The sequence below is a fragment of the Colletotrichum chrysophilum genome (genome assembly GCF_026319265.1).
Source record: "Colletotrichum chrysophilum strain AFK26 chromosome Unknown scaffold_120, whole genome shotgun sequence".
NCBI classification, from domain to species: Eukaryota; Fungi; Ascomycota; class Sordariomycetes; order Glomerellales; family Glomerellaceae; genus Colletotrichum; species Colletotrichum chrysophilum.
In genome coordinates this window covers 75,164-100,919 of record NW_026517407.1, presented here as the reverse complement: position 1 = coordinate 100,919, position 25,756 = coordinate 75,164, and the positions used below count along the sequence as shown (strand labels likewise).

At 53.3% G+C, this 25,756-nt stretch overlaps 8 protein-coding genes across 8 annotated transcripts; 2 read left to right on the top strand and 6 right to left on the bottom strand.

Moving 5' to 3' along the window:
• Window positions 1-4,329: 4,329 nt before the first annotated feature.
• Window positions 4,330-5,178, bottom strand: COL26b_010773 (uncharacterized protein; the record flags this gene model as incomplete). The annotated part of the gene is made up of 2 exons (XM_053183460.1): window positions 4,330-4,745; window positions 4,800-5,178. The coding sequence occupies 2 exons, from the start codon at window positions 5,176-5,178 to the stop codon at window positions 4,330-4,332; spliced, it is 795 nt and encodes a 264-aa protein (XP_053032611.1).
• A 1,474-nt stretch (window positions 5,179-6,652) lies between these two features.
• Window positions 6,653-7,615, bottom strand: COL26b_010772 (uncharacterized protein; the record flags this gene model as incomplete). Its single annotated transcript, XM_053183459.1, has 1 exon — window positions 6,653-7,615. One exon carries the CDS (start codon window positions 7,613-7,615, stop codon window positions 6,653-6,655), a length of 963 nt encoding a protein of 320 aa, XP_053032610.1.
• Window positions 7,616-9,271: 1,656 nt separating this feature from the next.
• On the bottom strand, window positions 9,272-9,659 carry COL26b_010771 (uncharacterized protein; the record flags this gene model as incomplete). Its single annotated transcript, XM_053183458.1, has 2 exons — window positions 9,272-9,568; window positions 9,642-9,659. The coding sequence occupies 2 exons, from the start codon at window positions 9,657-9,659 to the stop codon at window positions 9,272-9,274; spliced, it is 315 nt and encodes a 104-aa protein (XP_053032609.1).
• Window positions 9,660-11,192: 1,533 nt separating this feature from the next.
• Window positions 11,193-11,870, top strand: COL26b_010770 (uncharacterized protein; the record flags this gene model as incomplete). The annotated part of the gene is made up of 1 exon (XM_053183457.1): window positions 11,193-11,870. The coding sequence occupies one exon, from the start codon at window positions 11,193-11,195 to the stop codon at window positions 11,868-11,870; it is 678 nt and encodes a 225-aa protein (XP_053032608.1).
• A 1,448-nt stretch (window positions 11,871-13,318) lies between these two features.
• COL26b_010769 (uncharacterized protein) lies at window positions 13,319-15,098 on the bottom strand (the record flags this gene model as incomplete). The annotated part of the gene is made up of 2 exons (XM_053183456.1): window positions 13,319-14,145; window positions 14,204-15,098. The coding sequence occupies 2 exons, from the start codon at window positions 15,096-15,098 to the stop codon at window positions 13,319-13,321; spliced, it is 1,722 nt and encodes a 573-aa protein (XP_053032607.1).
• A 3,611-nt stretch (window positions 15,099-18,709) lies between these two features.
• On the top strand, window positions 18,710-20,753 carry COL26b_010768 (uncharacterized protein; the record flags this gene model as incomplete). The annotated part of the gene is made up of 6 exons (XM_053183455.1): window positions 18,710-18,898; window positions 18,951-19,036; window positions 19,094-19,390; window positions 19,451-19,661; window positions 19,721-19,909; window positions 19,974-20,753. The coding sequence occupies 6 exons, from the start codon at window positions 18,710-18,712 to the stop codon at window positions 20,751-20,753; spliced, it is 1,752 nt and encodes a 583-aa protein (XP_053032606.1).
• A 539-nt stretch (window positions 20,754-21,292) lies between these two features.
• On the bottom strand, window positions 21,293-22,285 carry COL26b_010767 (uncharacterized protein; the record flags this gene model as incomplete). Its single annotated transcript, XM_053183454.1, has 1 exon — window positions 21,293-22,285. The coding sequence occupies one exon, from the start codon at window positions 22,283-22,285 to the stop codon at window positions 21,293-21,295; it is 993 nt and encodes a 330-aa protein (XP_053032605.1).
• A 2,834-nt stretch (window positions 22,286-25,119) lies between these two features.
• Window positions 25,120-25,608, bottom strand: COL26b_010766 (uncharacterized protein; the record flags this gene model as incomplete). The annotated part of the gene is made up of 1 exon (XM_053183453.1): window positions 25,120-25,608. The coding sequence occupies one exon, from the start codon at window positions 25,606-25,608 to the stop codon at window positions 25,120-25,122; it is 489 nt and encodes a 162-aa protein (XP_053032604.1).
• Between the last annotated feature and the right edge of the window lie 148 nt (window positions 25,609-25,756).

Sequence of the window (25,756 nt, the reverse complement as noted above, 5' to 3'; positions counted from 1 at the left end):
TCTTTGCGTCACGGTCGGGCCCAGAGGTGTGGATGAGGATACTGTCATCATGGGGGTTGAATTATGCTCCCGCTATTTTGCCTTTCCCGGGTTCTTGTAGATCGCTCATGGAGAGTAGATGGCAAAGTCCATCCCTGCGACTTAGTGGGCTTAGGTCAATTAATTTCATCACGATCGCTGCCGCATGTTTTGTAAAAGGATCCTTCGCTTGATGGTTGCGATCGTCGAAGCTGACGGAGTTTTCTCAACCCGGACGGGATGACATGAACCGTAACGGAACGCTAATATTCTGAGGGTTATCATATTGCTGCCCATAGTAGTACAGCCGGAGGCTGATCATCAGAGGGGCTCCGTGTTCATGCAGGCTCAGTCAATCAGCACCTTGTAGATCTTATGTGGCTGAGTGTCGCTTTCCCAAGAAGAACCATTAGAAGAACCAAAGATAAAAGCCACTTATCAACGGTTCCGTCGAAAGCAGCTCACTTGCCGACCAGACCGCATGTCAAGACGAAACCAGGCCGTACCAGACGTCTCTACGATCTAGCAAGAAGACGTCTCGAACGCCTAGTTAACACCTTCACAACTGCCGGTAGCCACCCGGACTCAGCCTCTAAGGCGTCCTCCTACTGCCTGTTCTGCATCCATACAGGTGGGACGACGGCGAGACCTAGCCCCCCCATGCGCCAGCGCCGAGGATCGAGCTACCGCAGATGAACACATCGGCGATCAACGACTTTCGGCTCCCTCTGCTCCAATCAGTGGATCGTTGTTCGCGCCCAGAACCTTTCACTTGCACGTCGCTTTCGCTTCTCGGATACGGCAGATACATGCCGTTTCCAAAACAACGTCTGCAGGACCCAGTCCATGCAAACAAGCTTCGGTCAACGCCGCCGCTCCTGCCAGACTAGCAGAAGCGCTCCGATTCCTCGGGAAAATTACTGAGTACGGCTAGAGCATCATGGAGGAGCCGGGACTTGTTTCGCACTGCAAGTTCTGCACAGCCCTGGCCTTCATTGTCATCCTAGTCGTCAACCTTGCCCTCAGCGCTGTCTTTTACGTTGGGTTCTACGGGATATTTGGTCTTATCAAGGGCTTTCGATACGCTTCAAACAGAATGAAAGAAAGGAAAGCGAAGGCGGAGGACGCGGAGGCAACCGCGGCTGTTCCTGACGTCACTGCCAATCGTGGTCAACCTGTGTGAGATGTGGTGTTTGCACCCAGGCGGTGATCAATTCATGATGATCTTTAGAAAACATCTTGACATAGCGATAATACAGAAGAGGAGCTCGGGATTGAGCAAGAAATCCGACGCCAAATAACGAAACGCGGCGACGTCAGAAGGAGAACGCGGGGAATTGTTGAACACTCAGAGCGGCCCATGGAGAGATAATTTTGCATGCTTGAAGTGCGCTTCAGGATTTATGTTGAGGTATTACGAAGTTAGACTCACGAAGTGAGATTTGTATCAACCTGAATTCAAGCATAGTGGAGCAGAAAACATCTAACAACCGCTGGCTTCGTGCAGTGATAAACAGTTGAAGTCGTGTGCAAAAACTCAAGGGTGCCTGTTGTTTTGATCACTACCAGGCAGCATGCACATCAAATCTTGGACACCGGCCTTCCGTCTGTCTTATCTTGACCATTGATAAACCATCTGATGAAGTTCATTAAGTAGACGCAAAGGCCTGTTGGTTAGTAGGTACGCTTGCTGAAATCCTGCGAAGGCTGCTGGGTTAGGCCATCCAGTTGGATGAACCGTGCTGATGATCCTTCACAGCCCACTGAAGCATTGAAAAGGGCTAAAACTCTAATGATTTGAATATCTAGAACTCGGAGAAGCCTGATACAGGAACGCCGACATCCTTGATCCCCTAACGAAGGCCAGGGTCACGATAGAGACCCTTCTTCTACCGGAAACAATTGACTCCTTGATGAACTATTGTCAACTCGCACTAGATCGGAGACTTTCCTACTTTTTCCGCACAGGAAATGAGGCTTACCTTTCGGGTTTCCTATCGTTTGAATATGCGATCCAGAAAACCACCCTGATAGTACAACACCATTTACTGAGGCAGCAACACATTAGGGCTGAGTCCCCAACAAATGGAGACTCCTTGATAGCACCGTCGCAAAAGGCACACACCTTCGTGCATAATACAAGTCTCATCGTAGAGGTTTGCCAACACATCTCTAATGATTTTCAACTCCGACTTGACTAACTATCGGGAACGGCAATTTCCTCTCAAAACCAACATGCTCTTCTCATGCGCAACTAAACAGCTTATGTGGAAGTGGCATAAAGACGTAGAGGAGGACGCTGCCGTACTTGGAGGCTTCCTCATGTGGATGGATATTCTTCTTTTTATGCTTCCTCTTCTTCTTGTTTCTTCTTCTTCTTTTACTATACGGCGTATGCTATCTTATCACGAACACTGCCATCGCTTTATTCAGGGACTTGTTTCCCATCACAATCTCCATCAACTGCCCATGCCACGCAAAAGAGTCTTCCCAGAGCGTTGAGAAGATTAAAAGCGACAGTGAGCCTACCGGCGATGGATCATCATCCGTAGGCGGCCGCCGAATCTACAAATACATGTAGGCAGAAGCCTCCTAATTTTCCATCATGGCAGCAACGCGGAGGGGGGCATTGCACGACTTCTCTTGGGGCACATGAGACTTTTCGGATCGCAGACTAAACTTCGGGTCGGCCATTCTTTTGGGTTTCCTATTACGGTCCGGTGTGTCAGTCGGAAGCGGGAAAACAAGATTTATGAAGTAAGGAATCAGAAGACAGAGTGGAGAGAAACTTGGTCAGAGAAGCTTACAATTACGCGTCAGTTCAAACACACAATCTTGTATTCCACACCGAACGCATTTGTGAGCTTGCCACGCTATCTCCAAGAGGCTTGAACACCATAGACCGCGAAACGGTACGCCACTGTCGACGAGTGATAGTTGCTCTAGAACTCATGGGTTGCGCATAAAGTCAGACATTGCATGCTCCGTATGACACTTCTCGCTAAGACCGTTTTGTGATTCGAATGTCCTCGATTTCTCATGGACAGCTACACAGCGTAGTTGAACACAGAGCGAACACAAAAACGGTGACCGATTCGGGCAGCAATGGGTGCGTACTGCAAACTGAGAATCAGGTATAAAAAGGTGTATTGATCGTCTCAATATCTGTCAATTTAAATACAGTCAATCTCAATTTAATTATACTCAGCCTCGCTGCTTCTGCCTTCCAATGCGTCTTCAAAATCATCTCATCCTATTCACAACCTTGTCGCATGGGGCATACGCCACATGCTTCTGGTCAGGCATAAACTGGGACAACGCCCAGGACTCCGCTCGTGGTGCCGTTGAATACTGGTGCCGTGATGCCTCCGATTCGGCCCGACTTACCGGCGTGTTGTACGTAGAGGAGTGTCCCTTTATTCATCTTCAGATTGGCACGCTAATTCTGCCACAGTCACTCTGGAGATAGCAAGGGCCGATGCAGCAACCTCTTGCTAGAAGGACAGACAATTGGGTAAGTCTTTTACATTTTGTTTTCAATGAGTCGCTTAAATTGCGTAGAAAAAGATTGGATATCACAGTGCAATGGCTTGGGCAAGATGAATCGGTCCTCGAGGTGGATCAATGCATCCAGAGACTCAATGATGAGATTGGCTGCGATTTGGGAGGCTCAAAGGTCACCGACGAATGGAGTTTTACGTGAGTATCCATAATTCCATGCCTGATGCGCGGGATTTGAATGGCCATGCATTTGCGAATATTGATATCCTCATCACTTCAGGTCCGATCCAAACACTGGTCTCTGCGCCAAAGTCAGTTGAAGGTCGTGTGGCATACGCGCGTGCTTTGTGACTGGACATTTCCCATGAACGAGCTGCAAGATTTGAATTTCTTTTCTCAGATCTTTCTTTTTGGAGGAAATAAGACGGATGAAACAAGAGATTTAATTTCGGGCTGGTCAGTTTTTATTACACAATTGATCATCTTCACTTATGGCATGGAAAGGCAGTTATTGATATGTAAAACCGGTAAGAGTTGCCGGGCCGTGATTATGATTGTGGCAAAAGTATGTGCCATGCCCGAAGGCCTATCATGATACATTAAGATTATTATGTTGGGTTCCAATTATTATCTCCTCCAATCAACCATTATTTTCTTTCATATTATTTCCTTCTCTTCATTATTATGTCATTACGTTTTTGTTATCGACATTAGGTGGTTCGTATGTTTTGGCGTTGAATTATGTTGCGTGAATCGTGACCAATATTTGCAGTCTCTCGATACTCGTGGTCTGAGAATGCGTCTGCATTCTTAGGCGGTGTTGTAGTAGATGTCGATCTCCTTGATCTTGAAGATGGCGTCGACGGCAGGGGGTCCGCAGCTCCAGCCCTTGTCGCCGTTGGCCCAGTTGTTGAAGACCCAAGGTCCGGCAACGGTAGGGACATCCTTGCTGGTGCGCCAGGACTCGACACCGTCAATGAAGAACTTGACCATGGCGGGCTGTCCACCGGCAGCAGCGACCCAGTCGATGCGGTACTCGTGCTCGGTGGTGGTCGGGTTGGCGGGGGCTCCGACTGCGGTCCAGGTCTTCTGGCCATCGCCGTCGTTGTCCTGGTTGGCGAACCAGATCTTGCGGGTAGAGCCGCGGCCGGTGTTGCTCTGGGTAGCGGGGTCGGAGAGCCACTCAATGTCACTCTCCTGGTTGTCGTTCTTGTAGAAGAACATTCCTGCGCATTATGTTAGCACCAAATCATATTGTGGAGAAATCTGAAGAGACTTACCATTGCAAACACCAGGAGCCTCAGCAAGAACACCAACGGTTCGGACAGAAGCGTACTTGATGTTCTGGACCGAGGTGACGACTTCGGCGCACTTGTAGGGCTTCACCTTCTGACCGCCGTTGACTCTCAAGTTGAGGTAGCCACCCTGGATGTAGGTGTTGGTCGTGTCGTACTTGTGAGTGTTGGCGACCTTGTAGCCGCTGACAATGAGACCCTTGGGGACCGAGGTGTTGTCCTTCAAAACACTGAAGTCGAAGTAGGCCCTGTTCTTGTAGGTCGCGCCGTCAATGGTGTAGACTCCATTGGCAGCCGTAGGCTTCGTGGAGCGTTGAGCGGCAGCAGCGCCGGCAAGGAGAACGGTGAAGACTGAGAAGCGCATCTTGACTGAGCGTCTGGAGTTGATGTTGTCTGATCTTTGAGTGGTTGTCTGTGATGAAGATCGTTGCTGCTTGGAGTGCCGTTATGTTTCATTCCGAGGAATGGAAGACGTTACTTATAATATCCAACATTCGCATTTTTCTTGTTGACATTCTCATCGACCATCTTGAGAAAGCAAGCTTGCGGAAGCCTCCGTGAAGGCGCGCCGGCCAGATCTACCATGTGTACGCGGCAGTGGCTAGTGGCTGGGCCCATGGCTATGGAACCGAAGCCCAAGCATAAAATAAGTGCATGCCGGATTCTCGGGGTCACGTCTTGAATTGGGATAGCCTCATCGTCTAAGGATCAAGTCACAATCTCGGCCGAGACCACGGTAGGTAGAGTATCTGAATGCAGAACTTACACTCTCGATGGGCAATTGCTGATTGATGGTAGGCGAGCTTTTGGCGGACGACCAAGCGCTCAGTCTAACACCAAAAGCGGCCTTTCCCAAGAGCTCGGTTCTGTAGTCAACGGCCTGTGGAGAATAGACAACCAATGATCTTTAGAGGATCTGGTTTGTCCCTGGACGTTAGCTTGATCACTTTGCTGAAGGGACGTGAGGCTGGACTCGTAGCCCCAAAAACGTGGCTGAGTGTGCATGTACGTTTGCGGTCAACGGCACTTGAATCCGTGTCCCCGGCCTGGGAACCTCACGTCATTAACGGGTCCATCGGACCCTTAGCGCCACCGAACCAAAGCCATAGCTCCGCTGTCACTCTTTACCGAGGGCTCTAAGCTCTTAGACGATGAGAGGAGTTCTGTCCGTCTCGCCGATTCGGGAGCTGTGGCCCACGGCCGCATTCGTCAAGCGGCCGAAAGCAGTCCCCAATGCTCAGGGCCAGCTTTTCGGCAAGACATCTTGAAAGAAGAAGACGGGAGCCATGATTTTTCCCCTTCCCACTTGCCGTGAAAATTTCTTCTGCCCCTGGATAATACAATGGCAGACATGTTGCTGTTTGTTTTCCCCGCGTGGAAGACACGAATGTCTTGGCCGTTGCAGAGGTTTGCCCTGCCAAGAAAAGCACCACAACACGCAGTTGTTCACAAGGAGTGAGACATGACACCTCATTGTGTCTCACTTGAGAGGCAGTGAACAGTCTCAGACAGCGGAGTGACCGGCGAAGATGCTGGCGGGAGGCCCGGTGGCACTCTCATACCGGATGTGACCCGCACCTGTCCGAGACATGGCACGGAACGCGGGGCGGTGCAGCTGGCGGAGCCGGTCCGGGGCTCGGAAGGGCCCGCTCGCGGAGGATTCCCGTTTTAGGTGGGTTAGCAGGCCCGGAGGAAAGTGGTCAAAAATCATCAACAATCAGTATTTTAAACTTCAAAGCCGTGATTCCGAAACAGATCGAATTTCAAAGTTGCACCTATGTTGCATTTGGGGATATTTGAGAAAAGTTTTCAGCCTAGATTTTTGAGGGTTTTGGTTGTCATCCCCGCGCGGCCCATCCGAGATCTCCCTCCCCACGCTTAAGATCATCTTTGTGTTCCAAAAGCCACTGTCTCACAGTCACAGGCTTCCTTCCAATCGTCCTCTCAACGAAATTGTTCAGGGCCCAGACCTCCTCGTGCGCCTCTTCAAATTTGAAGAAATTCCACAGGACTTGCGACAAATGAGGACCCATAACTTTGCCGTAAAAGCCAGCAAACGCTTCGTGGCTTCCGTCATACCCAATAGGCTCGTCAAAGATTTCTGACATGATAATTGACAGCTCTTTGAAGGTCATCAAGTCGTGCCCGTTGTTCATGGTGTGAAAGGCCCCAATGTGCTTAGCATTCGTAGAGAGGAAAAGCCTCCCAACAACCTCAGCAACGTCCCTCGGATCCATCCACGGCACACGATGCTCAGGCCAGATGACTGTCTTCTTCGCTAAGACGGCTCGCATCTGGATTGCAAGGTTGTCCATAAAAGTGGCTCCGCAGTTGACATACGTCACAGGAAGCCCGCTGTCGTCGAAGATCTTCTGCGCTATCCGGTGCTCGACGGGTAGGGAGCCAGGGCCAAGCTCAGGGGGGATCTTCGACGATGGGAATTCCGGGAACAAGCCCAGGAAGCGGATTATCTGAGTTGCACTGCCCGCTTGCTTCAGCGCAGAGACCAAGTCTGTCATGGGCTTTTCCTCGTGGAGTCCAGGGGGCGTTATCACGAAGACTCCCTCCGCGCCGGTTACGGCAGCCGACAGAGATGATGCATCGGCATAGTTGGCGACAACAACTTCGGCGTCTGGGAAGGCAGATTGAAGTTGCGCTTTCTTCGAGTCGTTGCTGGTGGCCAGGCGCAGTTTAGTCTCAGGCGCTTCGCGGGCCAAGAACTGCGCAAGCGGTCCTCCAATGTGCCCAGAAGCCCCGAAAATGAGGATCGTGGAAGGAACAGCTTTAATAAAGGTCGCCATTGTTGCGTTCGAGGGTTGATTGAGGTAAGTAATTGATTTGATCTGCTTGCTTGATTATCAAAGTAATTCTCTACGAATCTGGAAACCTTCAGCTTTTATTCTAACGGTTGGAGACGACCGGTCGGTGTGCGCCAGGGGATTGCGGTCCGGTCGGGCCTCGTGAAAACCACAATCGGCGACAAATGCTCCCGAAAGCCTAAACATTTCTACCGGTTTTGACAACTGGAAACCATTGCGAAGAGAGTTGTACCAGATGTAGTGGAGTTCATCCGGACTCCTCTCTCGGCATCTAATTTCCCAATCGGTCGAAATGACGCCGTGACCATATTATACATCCGCTGGGAAAAGCAACATCACCGCTAACCTGTTACGCTTAATTGAGTCCGCAGTTGACATGGCTTATTAATGCATCTGATTTAGATATTGATCGACCAGAATAGGGGATTATGGGAGACGTACCAATGTCTATCGCACTGATCGAGTTTCCCGTGGCAACAAGGCGCTGTGCGTACCGCTGTCTTGTTTGTTGGTTCACTAAAGGTTGCGTCGTCTCTGACGTGATGAACGCGTCAGATAGCAAACAATGTGTTCTTGGCTTAGGCAGAAGCATTAAACAAACCAACACATTAAAAAGCAGCCTATCATTACAAGGCAACAAGCAGTCTGAAACGGCAGTATTAGTATCGACTTTCGTCCTTCCTGAAAAATGGAGTCTAGAGAGCACTTCTGGTTCGTCAACCAAAGAGCGTAATTCGTTTCGCTGGCAGTCATCATGGGAGGCAACTTCTCCCTTCTTTCTCAGTCCCTTTTGGGTCAAGCTGTGCCGCACATCTCAGTCCGCATCACAGCATCGTCCGACCAGCTAAACATGACTGACGGAGTCCCCCTAACATTCTTCATCGAACTCACTTTACATCATTCTCAGCCCATCACATGGCGATCAGGTGGCATATTCGACGCTTCGACCGTCTTCCGTGACAATGGCTTGACCTTCAGAGACACATCAACTGGCCAACTTGTGCCGAGGAGCTGGATCTACATCCTTACCGAACCCGACGATGGGAAGATAACTGAAGAGAACAAAGGAGGATGGACAACACTGTACCCTGGAAAGGCGCACGTCTTGGAGCCGAAGTTCGAAGGGACATTGGGCCCTCAGTACTGGCCGCCGCCCCAATGGACAGGTGAGACAGAGGAGGAATGCAGGAATCGGCCGCACATCGTGACGTGGCGAGATGTGAGAGAGTTCAAGGATGGCGAAACCTATGAGGTTGGCATCAGCGACAGAGCAAGGATTGGACACTACTGGAACGGGACTAAAGACGACTTCTTGAGTGGTCGAAAGAAACAGTCTGACGCGACTAGCAGGTCTAGTCCGATCGAATACAAAATTGAGGAGACGGTATCCTTCACCGTAGTCGGCCAGACGCGGACGGAAGTTTGAACTATTTCTTGGATTAGGATCAGTCTTTATCTAGTAGCATTAATGGTGCATTGAGAAGTAATCACAACAATCGGGGCGTGGAATCATACAAGTTTCCAGCGCGATGAAATCGTTATCATTTATTCTTTGACATCATAGTATGTGAGCCGCCTTGTGTCGTCAACCACCCTACCACCGTCGATTATGCCAATAAACCCCCGTCACATTCAACTTTAACAGCCTAGTTTCGGGCAAACCTCGAGTGGTCTCTCGGAGCATTTCGATATACACCCATATGACCTCTGGCTCTCAGAAGCGCAATCCATCACGCAAGACCAGCCCTCTGCCTTGACGCACTCGTTCCATCCGCCGTAGGTGCATGCGCGGGCACCAAAGTTGGAGCGGGCGATGATGGGGCTGAATTGGGCTTCTCGGTTCAGCTCTCCGAGAACAGTCCAGATCTCATCGGCCGTAGCTGGACGGTCGGCGCCGGCAGCGAAGACCGAGATTGCGTGCGCAGCGAAAAGGAGCTGTATCAATGCGTCAATATTATGGGCGCACATGGGTGGTAAGTGAAACCGAGAATGTGGGCAGGAAACATACGAGTGAAGAGGGCTGCATGGTGGTAAGTATGGATAGCACTGGGCGTTCTGATAGATCACGGTCGTTTGCTTGATAAGGATGGTGACTATTAGCCCAGAGAAGCGAAAGAGACTGTTGTATTTGTAGATAGCCGCCCTGCGCAAGCTGCTGCGGGTAGAAATTGCATCTGGAGCAGTCGAGCTTTGAGTTTCTAGGCATCCAGGATAACCACATCAAGGGAGACGTTTCCTACGATTCCGGTTCGACGGGAGTAATGAGTAATTGACCTCGAGGGAGCCCTCGCGGGACTAGGCCGTCTTGGCGGCGGGTCGATCAACAGATACCCCATGCAGTGACCCGCGGTCAGCCAGTGTCGGATGTAAGCATAAAGTCCGGGGTCAGCACCAATAACCATCAGTGTTGGGGGCAGCGATTTAGTCATGTCAACACCAACGATCCTATTGGGAATGATCACGATAAGTTGAAGCTAAACTGGTTTGCAGGTTAGTAGTAATTTTCCAGAGACATCTCTTTAGCCGGACTAGCAAGAATGTTACGTGGCATTCGGCCTCCCACTGAACTAGACCTTTTGCAGATCTCCAACACGAATGATTGCGTGGTGTATGCCCTTGAACCAACGCGAACATACCTAAGCGACAAGAACCAACACGAACATAATTAAGCGAAACATAGGCAGCAGTTTAAAAACAAATAGCAACTCATGGACGCGCAGCTTTACATCCACAATCGGCTGTGCCGCTGCCCGATGAGTACGCGTCTTTGATCTGCGTTTCGCTTGACATTAGGACAACGTGCTGTCTTCAGTGTCGAAGCAGAGTTTATTAAGTGGACAGTCTCCCAAAGCACGAGAATGCCTCTTAGTTAGATCTTTGGATGTTTCACTCGGCATCTGACTGTATGAGGTAAGAGGCGAGTCTCCAGACTGCCCGTTCTGGTTCTGAGTGAAAGAGTCCATTGGAAAAGAACGGAGCTACAGGTTGAAAAGGCCTACGGAACTTCACTGGCGACACTTGGTGGGCCAACTTTCCAATTTTGTGATAGCTGACGTGCGACTCCAAAGTGGTTGCTGTCGGCGGTTGTTAGCATTTTCTCAAGGTTTTGCAGAAAGTCATAAACCTTTTGTTATGTTCTTGTAGGTCACATGTTAGATCAGTGAGATAGGAAGATTCATGTTCTCATCGAGTCATCCAATATTGCAGATAGGCGAACAGACTTGAGAACTTGAATAGTAGACCTGTGTAGCTTTGCGTAGGAAACCTCAGCTCGATGACTGTTTGAGCAACTTGAAGGTGCAGCTTCAGACCTAACAGGGTGATCGGAGTTAGGCTCAGTTGAGCTATAACTAGGCCATCAAATTCGATAATCTAAGCGTACCTTGGTTGATGTTCTTCCCCATATCGCATCACACAACTACAACACAAACAATTTCAACACACACGTCTACGCCATTTACATTTACTACATCTACATTCACTGTATTACAAACAGCAGCCGTAACAACCATCACTACCAGTGTCGGCAGCCGACAATCATAACGACCAATCCTTCAACATGGCAGCCGTCCAACCCAACATGATCACCCAGTTCACCTCTAACCACTCTCCGGGGCCTCTCCAACACATCGGCGAGGGCGCATGCGGCTCAGTCTGGTGCGCCTCTTCCAAATCCTCTCCATACAGCGCCGACATGCCCCTTGTCATTAAGCGCGAAGACATGTCCGACGTGCGCTCCATCACCCACGAGGCCGAAATGCATCACCACATCCTCCAAGCCCTCGCCAACCCTCGCGTAGCCACCACCCTCACCACCTTCCGCGTCAACATCCCCCTCTCCCAAGGCCTTCTCCACCACACTAACTCCGCAGCCTGGTCCCAGATCCTGCCCAGACTGCTCGCAGGCTACGCAGCCAGCAACGCCCTCGTTAGCGAGAAAATCCACCCCTTCCCCTTCCGCATGCGCAAGCTCCTGCTCAAGCAGTTGACGGCCTGCGAGAACCCGCAGAAGGTTGCGCAGGGGCATATGAACACGTACTGCCTGATCAGAGCGTACCTGGGCAAGAGGAAGTACAACCGAGTGGAGAAAGACGCGATGCCCGCGCATTTGAAGAAGCTGCGGCCGTATAGTCTGAGGAACTTTCCCCTCTGTGTCGACCAGATGGAGGACCTTGACCTCGATGTGGAGGGATACGCTGGCGCTTATGCACTGGACGGCCAAGGTCGACGCGAATGATGTCGAGTTCGTCCTGGGGCAGCGCCGGAGCGACAAGATTCAACAAACGCTGCCATGCATTGGGGAGAAGGACTTTGAGCCCGCGGCGCTGGGGCCGCATGCGATGTGGGTTCTAGATTTTGACTGCTGTCGTAAGAGGAGTATGGATGAGGAGGGGATCAAGACGGCTTGTAAGAGTTTTTAAAGGAATGATCAGTATTACCCGAGGCCTGGCAGCAACAGCCCCTCTGATCAGAGGCTTTGGGCTGTTTTCAGAGAGCAGTTCCTCAAGATGAGCGAGGGATTATTGGAAGGTGAGAGCGAAGGGGTCAAGAAGCTTCCCGTTATGCTCATGGACATGATTGAGGATACTAAGGGGAAGTCTCTGAGGGGAGGCTTGGTATCGGAAGATCGCATTGAGGGGCAGAAGTGAGAAGCTTTTCACTCCCACAAGCGAAAGACGAATGTAAGACGAATATGAGAAGTCTGATGTTTTTCAGGTTTCTCGGGAGATTGAATAGTTTACGAAGGGATATGGACACGCCGATAATGAGAGTAACGAGCAACACAAACATGCAATTCAACCACTTGAATATCTTGATGATCACAAAGTGCGCTAGAAGACATGTCCATGCCATTAAGATTCTACCAGTAACTTACAAGAGTCACACCTATTCCCACTCACTTACCCTCACGTCGCCTCACTCATGCACACCCATTCCAACCTCCCATCATACCGTTCCCATCATGGACATCACGCATCCCCAGCCAGACACCGGCATCATCCACAGATTCGCGACACCCAGAATCCGTCACGACTTTCCTTTTACACGCGTCGATCACCAACGCCCACTCGCCTCCTCCTTCCAAACATTCTTCCCAGCCCGTGAAGGGGAATGTTTACACGAGCGACTATTTTTGGTCGGTGAGGCAGGGGTCAGACACTTCGTCCGTTTCAGCACGCGCAAATCCCCTCAAACCCACAGAACGGGACCCAAAAGCCCGCCCACCTCATCGGAAGATAAAGAAAGAAACAAAAAGTGACAGGTTTTCTGACAGCGAGGGAATTACGTAAATGATGTCATTCAGGTGGTCGGGAGTGTGCTTGTGTCTTGCAATTTGCGAGCGTTCATCATTAGCCGTGATAATTTGAGCATTGTACAATGGTATCCTATCCACCCTCCTTTGACCCCCCCTGTCACTCCCGTCCGGTATGATGAATCTGATAAGCAAGAGGAAACAGGAAGGATTGTTGGCGGGGTTTGACAGGTAGAATGGCATCTCTAATTGAAGGTTTTATGCTTGACGCATTGTTCGGGCGACCCATCATCCGATCCTTGGACGGGGCCATCCCGGCACGAGCTTAAAAAATGTCGCCGTGTTTCTGATGTGTGCACGCTGTAAGGACTGTGGGTATTATTCGCATTGGGTGTAATAAAATCAAGGAAAACAGAAGAAAACAATCAGCTTCATCCAGGGCCGATGAACTTCCTATCAGGACCCCTCTCAGCCCGCGGCAGCTGTCCCGGTAGCGGGTTATACTGCGGCGAGTACTGCGGCGAGTATCGCGATATGGCTTGGGCCGGGTACTGCGGCTGTTGCTGGGGCTGGAACTGCGACTCCTGTGGCTGGAATTGAGACTCTTGCGGCTGGAACTGAGGCTGCGGCTGCACTGGTTGCTGAGCCGGCGGTGGCGGCTGGTAGGTGTCCGGGTTATACGGCTGGTACCCGATGTTGATCGATTCGCGGTACGGTCCCTGGCCGATGCCCTGGTACATATCGTACGTGGACGGCGGGTACGGCACCTTGGGGTACTGCACCGCCTGCGAGGACGGGCGCTTCATGGTGCTGATGCGCAGCGGCTCCGGGACGAACGGCGGCTCGTTGTTGGCGGTGGCGGGCTCGTTGATTGATTTCTCGTAGTAGAAGCTCGTCGTGGACAAATTTCTCGGCACGGCAGCGGCGGGAGGGGTGTCCTTCGCGGGCGGGGCCGGGATCGCGGCGTTGGCAGCCATGAACTGCGCGACCATCTGCTCCTCCATCTCGCGGGTGGTGCGGTTGGCGATCTTGGTTTGGCGGTAGGTCGCGACGAGGGTCTGCTCCATCTCCTTGGTGCTGCGCTTCGGCTGGCGGAGGATGGCGGACTCGCGGGGGAAGCCGGCGGCGGCACCGGCGGCGGGATGGTTGGACGGGGGTGGTGCGTTTTGCATGTTTTGGGAGACGGCGTCGACCTTCTTCCTGCGGTCGCGGCGTTTCTTGAAGAAGATGAAGGCGCCGATGAGGAGGCCGATCAAGGCTGTGGATATGTCAGTGGTCTGGTGAGGAGATTGTGATGAAAGGGGCGAATGACATACCGACGATACCGAAGGAGACCCCGATGGCAAAAGGGCGGTTGGAGTCTGGGGCGGGCGAGGGTGTTGCGGAGACCGCGCCGTTGCTTTCTTGCATCTGCGCGTTGGAGGGCACGATCTGCGGGTCTGATGTCCCCGAAGCGGCATTTCCAACTGTTGGTGGTGAAGGAATTGCTGACGGGGTTTCTGCTGCTGGTGGCGGCGGTGGCGGCGGCGTAGATGGTTGCACAGCAGGCGGAGGCGGCGTCTGGGAAGTCTGTCTTGACGGAGGCGGTTGCGGAGGCGTCGAATTCGGGGCGGCGGACGGAGTCGCAGCGGGCGGGTTTGATGATGGCGCGGCCGGAGGATTTGACGGGGGCGGCGCGCCGGGGACGAGCGTGATGAATCCCCTCGCCGGCGGGAAACTCGCCGGCACGGCGGGGTTCAGGGCGGCGGGCGGCGCAGTCGGCAGGATCGTCGGGTTCGTTGCTGCAGGCGGTGCGCCCGGGGCCGGTGACACGGAGGGCTTTGGTTGTTCTTCTTCCGAGTCACTGCTGGCGCTCGATTGCGCTCCCGGTTGTTGCTGCGCATCGGAATCGCTGGCGGAGCTGTTGGACTCGGCCTCTTGCTGAGCACCGTTGCCCTCTTCCGCTCCGGATTCCTCTTCCTTTTCCTGTTCTTCTGCCTTTCTGTTGTTTCCAGCCGGGCTCTCCTTCTCTTCTTCTTCTTCTTCTTCCTCCTCTTCCTCTTCCTTCTCCTGCTCGCCCTCCTTTTCTTTCTCTTCGTCCGCCTCGTCGCCGTCGTCCTGTCGAATAGCTATCCTCGGCCCTTGGCGACGGACCAAGTTGTGGCGCGGTCTGCCGGGGAACTTGGGCTCCGTCCTCCTCCTCCGTTGTCTACCCAACACCATCAGCTTCATCATTCGGGTCGTCGATGACCATGTTTAACCCACCTGAAAGTCGACCAAGTCGTGGTCCCCTCCATCGTGAAACCTCTTCCTCCACGTCTTCCTCAAAATTACCAAGACTTTGACGAAACGGACAAAATAAGACGGTAATGCGGCCAGCGGTAATCAAGAATGGAACAGAAAACAGCACAGCTGTGGAAGTCTAAACAGAAAAGAACAAGCGCAAGCGCTTCATGGAGAATGGAACTGGTCGAACCCGCCGAGCCCTTGAACAGAAAAAAGCAAATCAAGAGCCAGCAGAGAAAGCCAAGGAAAGAGAAAAAAAGGGAAGAGAAAGAAACCCTCCCGGGAGTTACCACCGGCGCCTTCGGGGGATGCTTCGTATTATTCAAATGTCGCCTACGGACGCCCGCGTAGACCTACCTTCTCCCGCTGTCTCCTCCCCGGCACTCGGACATAAAAGAAATCCCCAAAGCTCCCTCCCCTCCAACACCACCCATGTCCTATCGCGCGCCTCACATCAAACATCTTCCAAGAAAACGGGGAACAAGGGGGGCTTCCAAGTGATGAACGTTCGCTGCCTCCTGCGTTGTCGAGATGGGTCTCCCTCCACGTCTGTTGTGTGTGGTGCGACAGGTGCACGCGAGTAAACCTCAGTCATGACAGGGGGCCATGAAGCGTCCATGTGTCCAATCACAGAACACCGTCAACCGGACATTCAGCGCAGTTCGCCTCCTCGAGCAGCGCCGGCGGCCGTTCGTGTTCACTGTCCAGCAGCGGCTGGAGCCCTTCTGCCGCGAAGAGTCGCACCCAGGGGCTGGGCTGGGGTTTCAACTGTCGACGAGACCCGTGCCGCTGTCACCCGCATGCCGCACCAGAGAGGCCCCCCTCGGCCGTGTTTGACGCGCACCTTGGCGCTTGGCCTGACGGCGCCTGAAACCTACCTAGGTAGGAGATGCAACTGCGCTGGAGCTGTCCGTACGTACGAATAGGCGGTTTTGCTGTGCTTTTTCACCATCTTTGGCCGCCGGGTCGGGGCTTTTCTGTTGCTCGACAGCATTCATCTCCACTTGGGCGCCGCGAGAACGGGGTAGACAGGGCTCGAGGCGAGGATTGAGCTCGCGTGGGAAAGGGTCTTTTTCGTTGGGGTCCCTGTAGGAGGTTTAGAAACATTGCTCGTCTTTTTTTGATTGTCCGCCCCGACTGGCATCGCACCAGGGCCGCTCGACTCTCACGATCATCACCGCATTCTCCTTTTGATCGGGTCATCGAGGCCGCTGCGTCTAGACTGTGTCGTCCACCGGGCATGATGGCGTGCATGAACACAGGAACCAAGAAAAACGAAAACTTAGCAGGTTGTGCCGAGAGATTGACGCCCTCATCGTCGTCACCACGAACACGGCCCGGCCGGAGACGAGTCGCGATCACCGCCAGGATGCGCCGCCGGCCGTCTTATCAATCAGGTCAACTCTTGCCGACGCCAACAAGTCGCGGGACTCGTCAGGTCTGAGGACCAGCCAAATCTCCGTCGCCGGCCGCTGCACTCTGCCAGCTGTTTGGTCAGTATCTGGGGTAGCAAACGGGCCATGGGGTCTTCTCGTCCGGTTTGTGGTTCGCTGAGTGAGGAGGATGCCGTGGGCCGCCCACCACGGGGTCGTCGATGAAACTGGAAATGCATGGGCGCCCTGCGCGCATCCCTTTTGTCTTTTGCGATTTGTCTCCTGACGATGACGTTGGGATTCTGGCTTTCTCCTCGTGTCTGGTGAAGTCTTGGTATTTCTATTAACACGGCCGAGCTGCCTCTCAACGTCCTTCTGGGCGCGCGCCTGGTGTTCTTCGAGCCGTCCTCGGTTCGATTAACCTTTCCGGCTGCGATACCCTCCGGAGGCCATGCATCATTCTCACAGACGGGCGATGACTGAATGATCTGCGTCGGCTGGGCCGTGGATGACATGCGCATAATAATCATCTCGCTCTGGTGATTGCACGATGGCAACCGATCAATACAAATTTCGCCAACGTGGTTATGTTGAGTTGAGCTTGTCGATAGCTGCGATGCCTGGTGATATCGCAAGTGGTGGCTGAAGCTCCGCCTGATGTTCAGACAGCGCGGTCTGCGGCCTGTCCTTCTTCGCTGGAACATCGGCATTCATCCAATGTTTAAGCCATGACCAGGCGTCGGGACAATTCTTTACTGCGTGACAAACATTTTTGACCCGCCAAATCATCGCAGCCAATGCATCAGCAGTACTTGAGGCTCTGTCATTACGGGGGAAGTGGGATGCCGGTCGCAACACTGCGTCCCTCTATCGGGCCTTGTAGCGAATGACACGGCTTCTTGGCGTTAGGGTGATATCAGCGACGGCCACTCACAATGCACATCTGCGAATCCGCCGCATTCTCTCTCTCAATCAGTAATTCCCAGTCCTTGATGCCCATTTTGAGCAAAACGTAGCTGGGCGTGTACTTGCCGCATCTTCTGTCGCTGGCCGAGCCGTTACTCAGTGATTTGTTTTCACCTGGGCGCATTCTCCACTAGTGCACAGGCTACTGCTAAGGTAAGATTGAGAGCTGAGCAATTGCCACATGTTGATATCTTTCTCGAATTTTCTTCTACTCTGAGCATTTCCATTCCTACTTAAGGTAATGGACTTTCAGGTAATGTATCAACTTCCTCAATTGCGTAAGCAGAACATGCGCGAAGCCATGCTGGGATGAATCTATCAAGTGCAGCGTTAGCCGCGCAGCTTTCACAGCGGCTGTTCATCCAGAAGAATGTTTGACGCTGCTAGTATGGGGTCAACGCAACCAAATGAAAATGTTCCTCTGGCTGTTGGCCCCAGTTCCTAGAAGTATCACCACCTTCATGCACGCTTCTTAAACTAAGTCTGGCTTTCATGATGTCTGGCGTCATACACATCATCTTGCTGTGGCGGAGAGACTTCTTTCCTTAGCAGATGCTGTACTTGGTGAACTAGATATTTGATCGCCCGGGTTTCATTCTCAAGCACTGCAGGCTGCCTGAAGGTACGAGCGCTCAGCTGATATAGCCACGACCATCAATAACCAATCGCTGAACTGGTATCTTGGATGAACAACATGTGCCGATGCAAACGTCCCAAGGGCTCAAAACCCTCACCTTCTTCCCGGTCCGGTCACATCATCGGCATCTCGTCAATCAAGTTTTCCAATCTTACAGGTATCTCACAAAACCCTCAAGGTACCCAGGGTCCTACTGCCATTAGTCCCTGCTTCCCTGGAAACTTTCCCGATTCGGGGAGGGCGTTCCTGGGAGAACGGCCCCGGTGGATGTCCCCTCGCCCAATCACAGAAGCCCCGATTCCTGATGACCGCCCCGGACTCAAGCCAGCCAATCCCGTGTTGCAGCCCCCGTGGTCATATCGTCAGCACCCGGATGGCCCGACTTACACGACGCATGCTCGAGACACCTTGATGGCGCTGCTATCTCTTGGGAAAGACGATCAGATATCAGTCGAGAAATTGTTAACAGAGACGATATAAATATGTTGTCTTTGGGAGAATTGGGACTGGCTGAAAGATTCACCCGGCAAATCATCCTTTGTTTTTTCTCTCTAGCCAACAGATAGGGTTACACGATCATCATGGGCAAAAGGCTTTCTGCATCTTCCACGAAGCCCAAGTCGGGTGGCGTCGTGGTCCCAGGCACAGCAACGCCGAAAGTCAATAGCGACGCCGTTGCGCCCAAACTCACACGTGCCGATTCTGGTGTCGATGTATCCAAAGCAGCCCAGGGCAAGCCACTGCCTGTCACACTACTCTCTGGCTTTCTTGTATGCAATCTCAAAGCTTCACTGCGGGTGGTCTTGACTAACACCAAAGCAGGGCAGCGGAAAGACAACCCTCCTCCAGCACCTCCTCAAGAGCGACCACGGCCTTCGCATTGCCGTGATCGTCAACGATATCGGAGCGTGAGTCCTCATCTTCCCATCGTCCCCGACAGCTCACTGACAACCTTCTCCGCCCAGTGTGAACGTTGACGCATCCCTGATCAAGAAGAGCCACAAAATCACAAAGACAGAAGAGAAGGTCATCGCCCTGCAGAACGGCTGCATCTGCTGCACCCTGCGCGGTGATCTCCTCGAGGAGCTGGTCCACCTCGCCGAGCTCCACGAGTTTGACTATGTCGTCATCGAGAGCAGCGGCATCAGCGAGCCCGAGCAGGTCGCCGAGACCTTCGATGCCCGTCTGGCCGAGCAGATGCAGGCTATGGGCGAGGGGCCCGAGGGGCTTGATGAGGATACGCTGAAGCTTCTCAAGAGGCTGTGAGTTCTTCTTTCTCTGGATACAGGCATGAGACTTTTTGACTGACGCTGTGTGTGCAGGGCTGACGCCGGCGGCGTAGACAAGTTCGCCCGCCTCGATACGACCGTCACTGTCATCGACGCCTTCACAATCTTCAACGACTTCCACACGAGTGACCTGCTCTCCTCAAGACGAGACGATGTTGTTCCCGAGGATGAGCGGACGGTGTCGGATCTCATGGTTGACCAGATTGAGTTTGCCGATGTGATTGTCTTGAACAAAGTAGACATGGTTAGCATTCCCGCGGAACTCATGTTGGTGTCGGTGCTAATGAGACACGACGTATGCAGGTTACGAAGACCGATCTCGCCCGCGTCCTTGACTTGATTAAGAAGCTCAACCCGAGAGCGAAGGTCCTCGAGGCCAACTACGGCAAGATCGACGTCAAGGAGATTGTCAACACCAACACCTTTGACCTCAAAGTCGCCCAGTCAGGCGTTGGCTGGCTGCAGGATCTGCATGCCATGACAGTCCGCGAAGTCAGTCTTCACTCGCATCCAACAGGACCTCAAAAAGTCCCTTGCTAACTTACATCATCGACAGGTCAACGGCCGCAAGAAGATCACACCCAAGCCCGAAACCGAAGAATACAACGTCCGCAACTTCATCTACACAAGAACACGCCCCTTCAATCCCCGCAGACTATGGTCACTCCTCTACGACAAGTTCATCCTTCAAATGGAAGCCCCCGAAGGCGACGAAGACGAGATGGATGAGGATGAAGATGACGCCGACATGTGCGACGTCGAGAAGGAAGACGAGGAATGGGAAGACGACGAGTCCGAAAAGGACGAAGACGAGGACGAGGACGCCGACATGGAAGACCCCCTCGAACCCCCATCAAACGACGTCATCCTCGCCAACAAAACCGCCCACCCGCTCTTCAACCGCCTCTTCCGCTCCAAGGGCGAGTTCTTCCTCGCGACGCGGCCACACCGCGCAGGCGACTGGTCGCAGGCCGGCGCGATGCTGACCATGACCGGCGGCCGGCCGTGGTTCTGCACGCTCGCGCCGGAGGACTACCTGACGGGCGACCCGGAGGTGGACGCGCTGGTGCAGCACGACATCAAGAAGGGCGGGGAGTGGGGTGATCGCCGGCAGGAGCTGGTGTTCATTGGTGAGAACCTTGATATCAAGGGGTTGGAGGCGGCGCTGGATGAGTGTCTGCTGAATGACGAGGAGTGGAAGAAGTGGCAGAAGGTGATGAGGAATAAGAAGTGGGATGATGAGAAGAAATTGGACAAGCTGCAGGATATGTTTGATGATGGGTTCCCGGATTGGGCGGATGATGAAGAGGACCATGAGGGACATGACCATGCATAAGGGGTAGACAAAAGTTCACCATAGAGTATAGAAAGACTTCAAAACACGTTATGACTTTTTTTTCTGGCGCTGCACAAAGGAATGCGTCACGTTCATTTATGCCAGATATTTCGTCTCTTTCAACATTGCATATGAGTGAGTAGACATTCCACATCCAAAAGGTCTCCACCTTGTGAGAAGTAGAACTTGCTGTCCACTCAAGGGCTTTTCATCTTCAACACACACTCAAAACAGATGGACATGATTCAGGTTCAGTCATCGATCACTATTAGGCAAGACACAAACATCACATGACAACAGCATGCGGAACTTATAGAATGATCTCATATATCAAACATGAGGACGCCTCGGCACAAAGGATCGTCCGATATCTAATCGCATTTACATCCAGTGTCTTAAAGTCATACTTATGTACAAGAAATGATGGTGTGAGCAAGCAAACACCCAAGTGGGCATCGCAAGCTCCGGCTTATCAACACAACTGCTTCCAACTTTTGTCTATCCACATCCTCCTCCTCAGTCTCTCAGAGAAGAGACGCTTAGTAGGCGGCGCGGGCAAGGTGGCGGCGCATGGAGCGCGCACGGCGGCGAGCAGCGGACTTCTCGCAGTCGTCAGAAGCACCGGTGGGCGCGGCGCTGGGCTGAGCGGCGGCGGTGGGGACGGTGGTGCTGTTGCCGCCGTTGTAGTCGGGGATGCCGGCGGAGGGGGCAGCGGAGGAAGAGGGAGAGGTGGGGGTGGAGGGAGAGGGGGTGGTGGCACCCTCAGAGCCGGTGCAGTCGCCGTCGGAGGTCTGGCCGAGGAGGTTGGCGGTGTGGTCCTCGCAGGCGTTGGGCCAGGTGACGGGGCCAGGGGCGGTGTAGTTCTTGGGGGCAGGGTAGTAGATGTTGATCAGGACACCGGGCTCGTTGCCAGTGTAGCCGCCGGGGAACTTGATGGTGGGAGCAGGAGTCTCAGAGCCAGTGCCGGTGACAGTGACCTGGGCGCAAGCAATGTAGTACTGAGCACCTCCGGCGGTGCCAGCTCCGTGAAGACCAATGTGCTCAGCGCGGATGAGGTAGTCTCCGGAGGGAGTCTCCTTGGGGACGGTGAAGGTGAAGTTGTGGATGCCCGCGTTGTTGACGTAGGAAGCCCACTGGAGGCCGGCGTCGGTGATGTCGGAGGTGGTGAGCTCGTAGACCTTGAACCAGTCGCCGTCACCCTTGTACTCGGCGGCGGAGGAGGGGGCCTTGGACATGTAGACCTGGAGGGGGCCGGGGTGGCCCATGTCGTTCTCGACGATGAAGCCGACCTCGTCGCCGGCGTTGATGGCCTTGGTCTTGGTCTTGGCCAGGACGTCGTCGTCGTTGCCGCCCTTGTTGCAGACGAAGTCCTCGGAGGCGACGTCGGTGACGGGGGAGTTCGAGTTCTTGGCCTCACGGACGAACTCGTAGCGCTCGGTCTCCTCACCGTTGACGATCAGGGTGGGGAAGACGTAGTGGGCGGTGGCCTGGGACACGAGGGCCGCGGCGGCGAGGAATCCGTAGGTACGCATTTTGATCGGTGTGTTTGGGGTTGTGTTGGTAAAGAGAGTTGGTGGTTGTGGTGGTGAAGAAAGATTGGACGGGAAGAAAATGAAGCTTGATTTTCCACCAGGGAAGGTAAAGAATGAATGGTTCAAAGAAAGAAAGTGGTTTGTACAATGACAAAAGACACAGCGATGGATGGTTGAGAACGAAGAAGCAAGAGGGATTCGGACAGGATGGTGAAGAAGAGGTTGTCTTATATCTCGAGCCAACTCACTCACCCCTGGCTGCCGTTGGCTATCAACCGCTCATGGTGTCCCATGCATACGGACCTGACGAGAATTCTCCAGCCCCAGCTCCCTGCTCATTTGGCTTCCTAATTCTGGGCATCGTGGGTCGTTGGCGCGAAAGGGGGCGCTTCGCTCATGTTGTCTGCAGCCAGGGGCCCCGAAAGAAGCTGACTTGGACGACCAGAATCGAAAGGGCGAGGTTCGTTTGAAACATTGGAGCGACCCATACGCAGGATCCAATTCCACCAAACACGGTCCTCGCCGCCGGGGATGGGTCCCTGATCGGGTCACAACTAAAGTACGGTTGACGACATCGACCCCTGGAGGTGCCGCCCACGTTGGGGGCATCACGGTCGAGATGTGGTCGCCAAGCTTGGCTCATGCGCCGATTCCCTTATCATCCTGTTCATCTAAAGTTGCCTGGAGAGACGCTCGCGTAGCGGACTCCCCTGCAGACCACAGCTCCTCGGCTGCGTGAGCCTGGCCTCGGTGCCCCGAATCGGTCGCTCATAGATTGCCCTACATCCACCCAACGACCTCTTTCGAGTTAGCCGCTGGGCGGATTTCCTCTACCTGCATGCCCGTCAAGGCTTGTCGCGTTTGAGCGTTGGCAAATGTCAATTTCGGGCGACAAGCCGAGTTTGCTTGTCAATCCCCGGCGCCAGTCATCGGTTGCCGGTGGATAAACGTGAAGAAAAAATCGATATATGGCTTTGAGGCCTGTCAATATTGGTTACCGTTCATCTGAACAATAAAGACAACCTTCCTTTGCGAAGAATCAACGCCAAGAGACATGTTTCCCCAGATCCAATATGTGTAACTTTCGTCTGAAGAGGAAGATCGCACCGCGGCAGTGATGTGCTGAACTCTGTCATGGTACCTGATCGACGCGCCCGTGGTGGCATTTCACCTGAAACATGGGTCAACCAGGGGCGGGCTCTGCGATGGTGTGAAAAAGCGCTGGCTGTGTGTTCCCTGCCGCAGATCACTTTACACGGGACGAAATTCCCACCAGAAAGAAAAAGGGAGTTCCACAGCTGTGCCGTGCCCACTGCCCACCGCCATCAATCGCCAGCGCTTGGCAATCTGTGGAAAGTTCGGTATCATCCAGAACGTGCCAGTCAGCTTAGGTTGCCATTTGCGAATCTCTCGGCTGTTACAGCCGAGACTTTTCTGCACCTGGATGGCTTGCAATTGGGCACTCTACGTTGCGCGAAAGCAACGTGACGGCCAGAGATTCAACCAGCATGGCGCCTGGTTGGAGGCATTATGTCAGCCCTGTCCAAGAACGATCCGGCGCTTCGCATTTAGAGTGAAAATAAAGAAAATAAAGTGCAGTTGCTAAGTGCCGCCCATCCGAAATATCATAACAGCCTTCGGTAAGAGCTGGGTCAGCCAGCTGTCCGGTGCTCCCATCCCACGTTGATAGGCAACATGCCTGTCGCAGCTCTTTCAGGAGCCGCTAGGGGCCTTAGTCAGACTTGAACCCAAGCAGCCGTCCCCTTTTCCCCCCTCCCCTATCACGGAGGGGGGGTTTGAGAAAGACAACGTTGGTCCCATCCGCAATCATCGCTACTATCGGGCTCCATGGATGCAGGGAAGAGCCGATGGGATGACCGAGTGAGAGGAAAGATTCCGTCCAGCAAAATCACAGTATTTGCGGCGGTGTCACAACCGCACCGTCATAGGCTCAGCAACCGATAGCGACCCAGTGTTTAAAAGCTCTGCCGGAACCCACCGATCCTGCCCATTTGTCTGCTCCGCGCTCTTCGCATCATAGACCCGAAGACAGCAATGATATGCTTATCGTGGGGATGCGATTCATTTCACGCAGAGGTTAGGCCGTGTGGTTTCAGGGCTATCATCAGGTTGATGAAGCTATGTATGAGAACTTGACCGCCTGTCATCTCGTCTTCTTCTCGCGCCAAGTCATGCCCTTTGACTGTTCGACATAGGAAAAGTCGACCGACGGTATTGTATGAAGATTGCTTAAGAAGCTCTGTGCCCTTCTGCTGGGGTGCATGTCAAGGAAAAAAACTAGAGAAATAAGCATCTGTCAAGCCCACTTCGTGTTCACTCCGGAGTTCCTGAAGAAGTCGACAGAATCCGCTTAATCGGAAATCGGAACACCAAGCGAGTGTCGGGTCCGCAGCGGAGCCGACATCGATGGCGTTGGATTTCGGGAGCGCGGGACGGCGCCTATGGTGAGAATGACGCAGACACTTATTTGGCCCGTCGTGGTTAGTGTGACGTGTGTGTGTGTCTCTCGACCGCCTGCCAAACCCGTACCACCATCGAGACCAATCTCTGCAGAAGAATAATACACGGAAGAAATTGGGCAATATCGTAATAATTCTATTCTCCTGGCTGTCTGGGTATCGTGTATGCTAGACAAAAACCAAAACCAAATACCCAAATGAACTATGACGCTTCATCAATCTTCCGTGCCTCTGCAGATGTGCACCTTGGTCCTCCGTCATAATGGTCGTGTCGATATGGATGCATTTCCCTCAACTTGTAATATACCCGCTGGAAATTGAATATTCATGCTCGGACGGAGCGATCCGCTCGCTCTACTCGTGATCCTTGTCTCCCCCGGCGGCCTGCGGCTGTCCCTTCTCAGCCTCTTCTTTCTTATCTCCTCCTAGTTTGTACCACGGCCCATGTATCGCACCAGCGCCGACGCCGACCAAGAGCCCGACTGCCGTCGTTGGAATGGCCGCGACGCCGCCAACGACCCCAGTCACGACGGTTCCCACACCGGCACCCAGCCCAACGCCCACTGTGGCACCGATGCCTGCGCCACCCAAGCCACCCTGCCAGATGCCGCTCTGCAGTCTTTGCGCGTCCCGCGACAGCGCCTTGGCTTTGTGGTCGTGCTCAGACGCCTCAGCTAGTATCTTGTTCTTCTCGTCGGCGTCTTCGACGGCATCGCTGCGCTGGCGGGCCTCGTTGGCGGCTTCGGCTTCTTGTTGTGCCTTTTCGAGCTTCTCTGTGGCTTGTGCAAGGATCTGGTCCTTGCGGCTTTGCTTTTTTTCTTCGGGCGGTGGCGAGGAGGACATTGGACAATACTGGGGATGGTGCTCTGAACTTGGAATGTGGATTGCTGGGACGGGTCTAGGAATTCTAGAAGTTCGTCTGATTAGGATAGCTCGAAGTACTTTGTCTCTCTGAATATCAGAAGAGGAGTACGCGTTGTTTTAGAAGTCT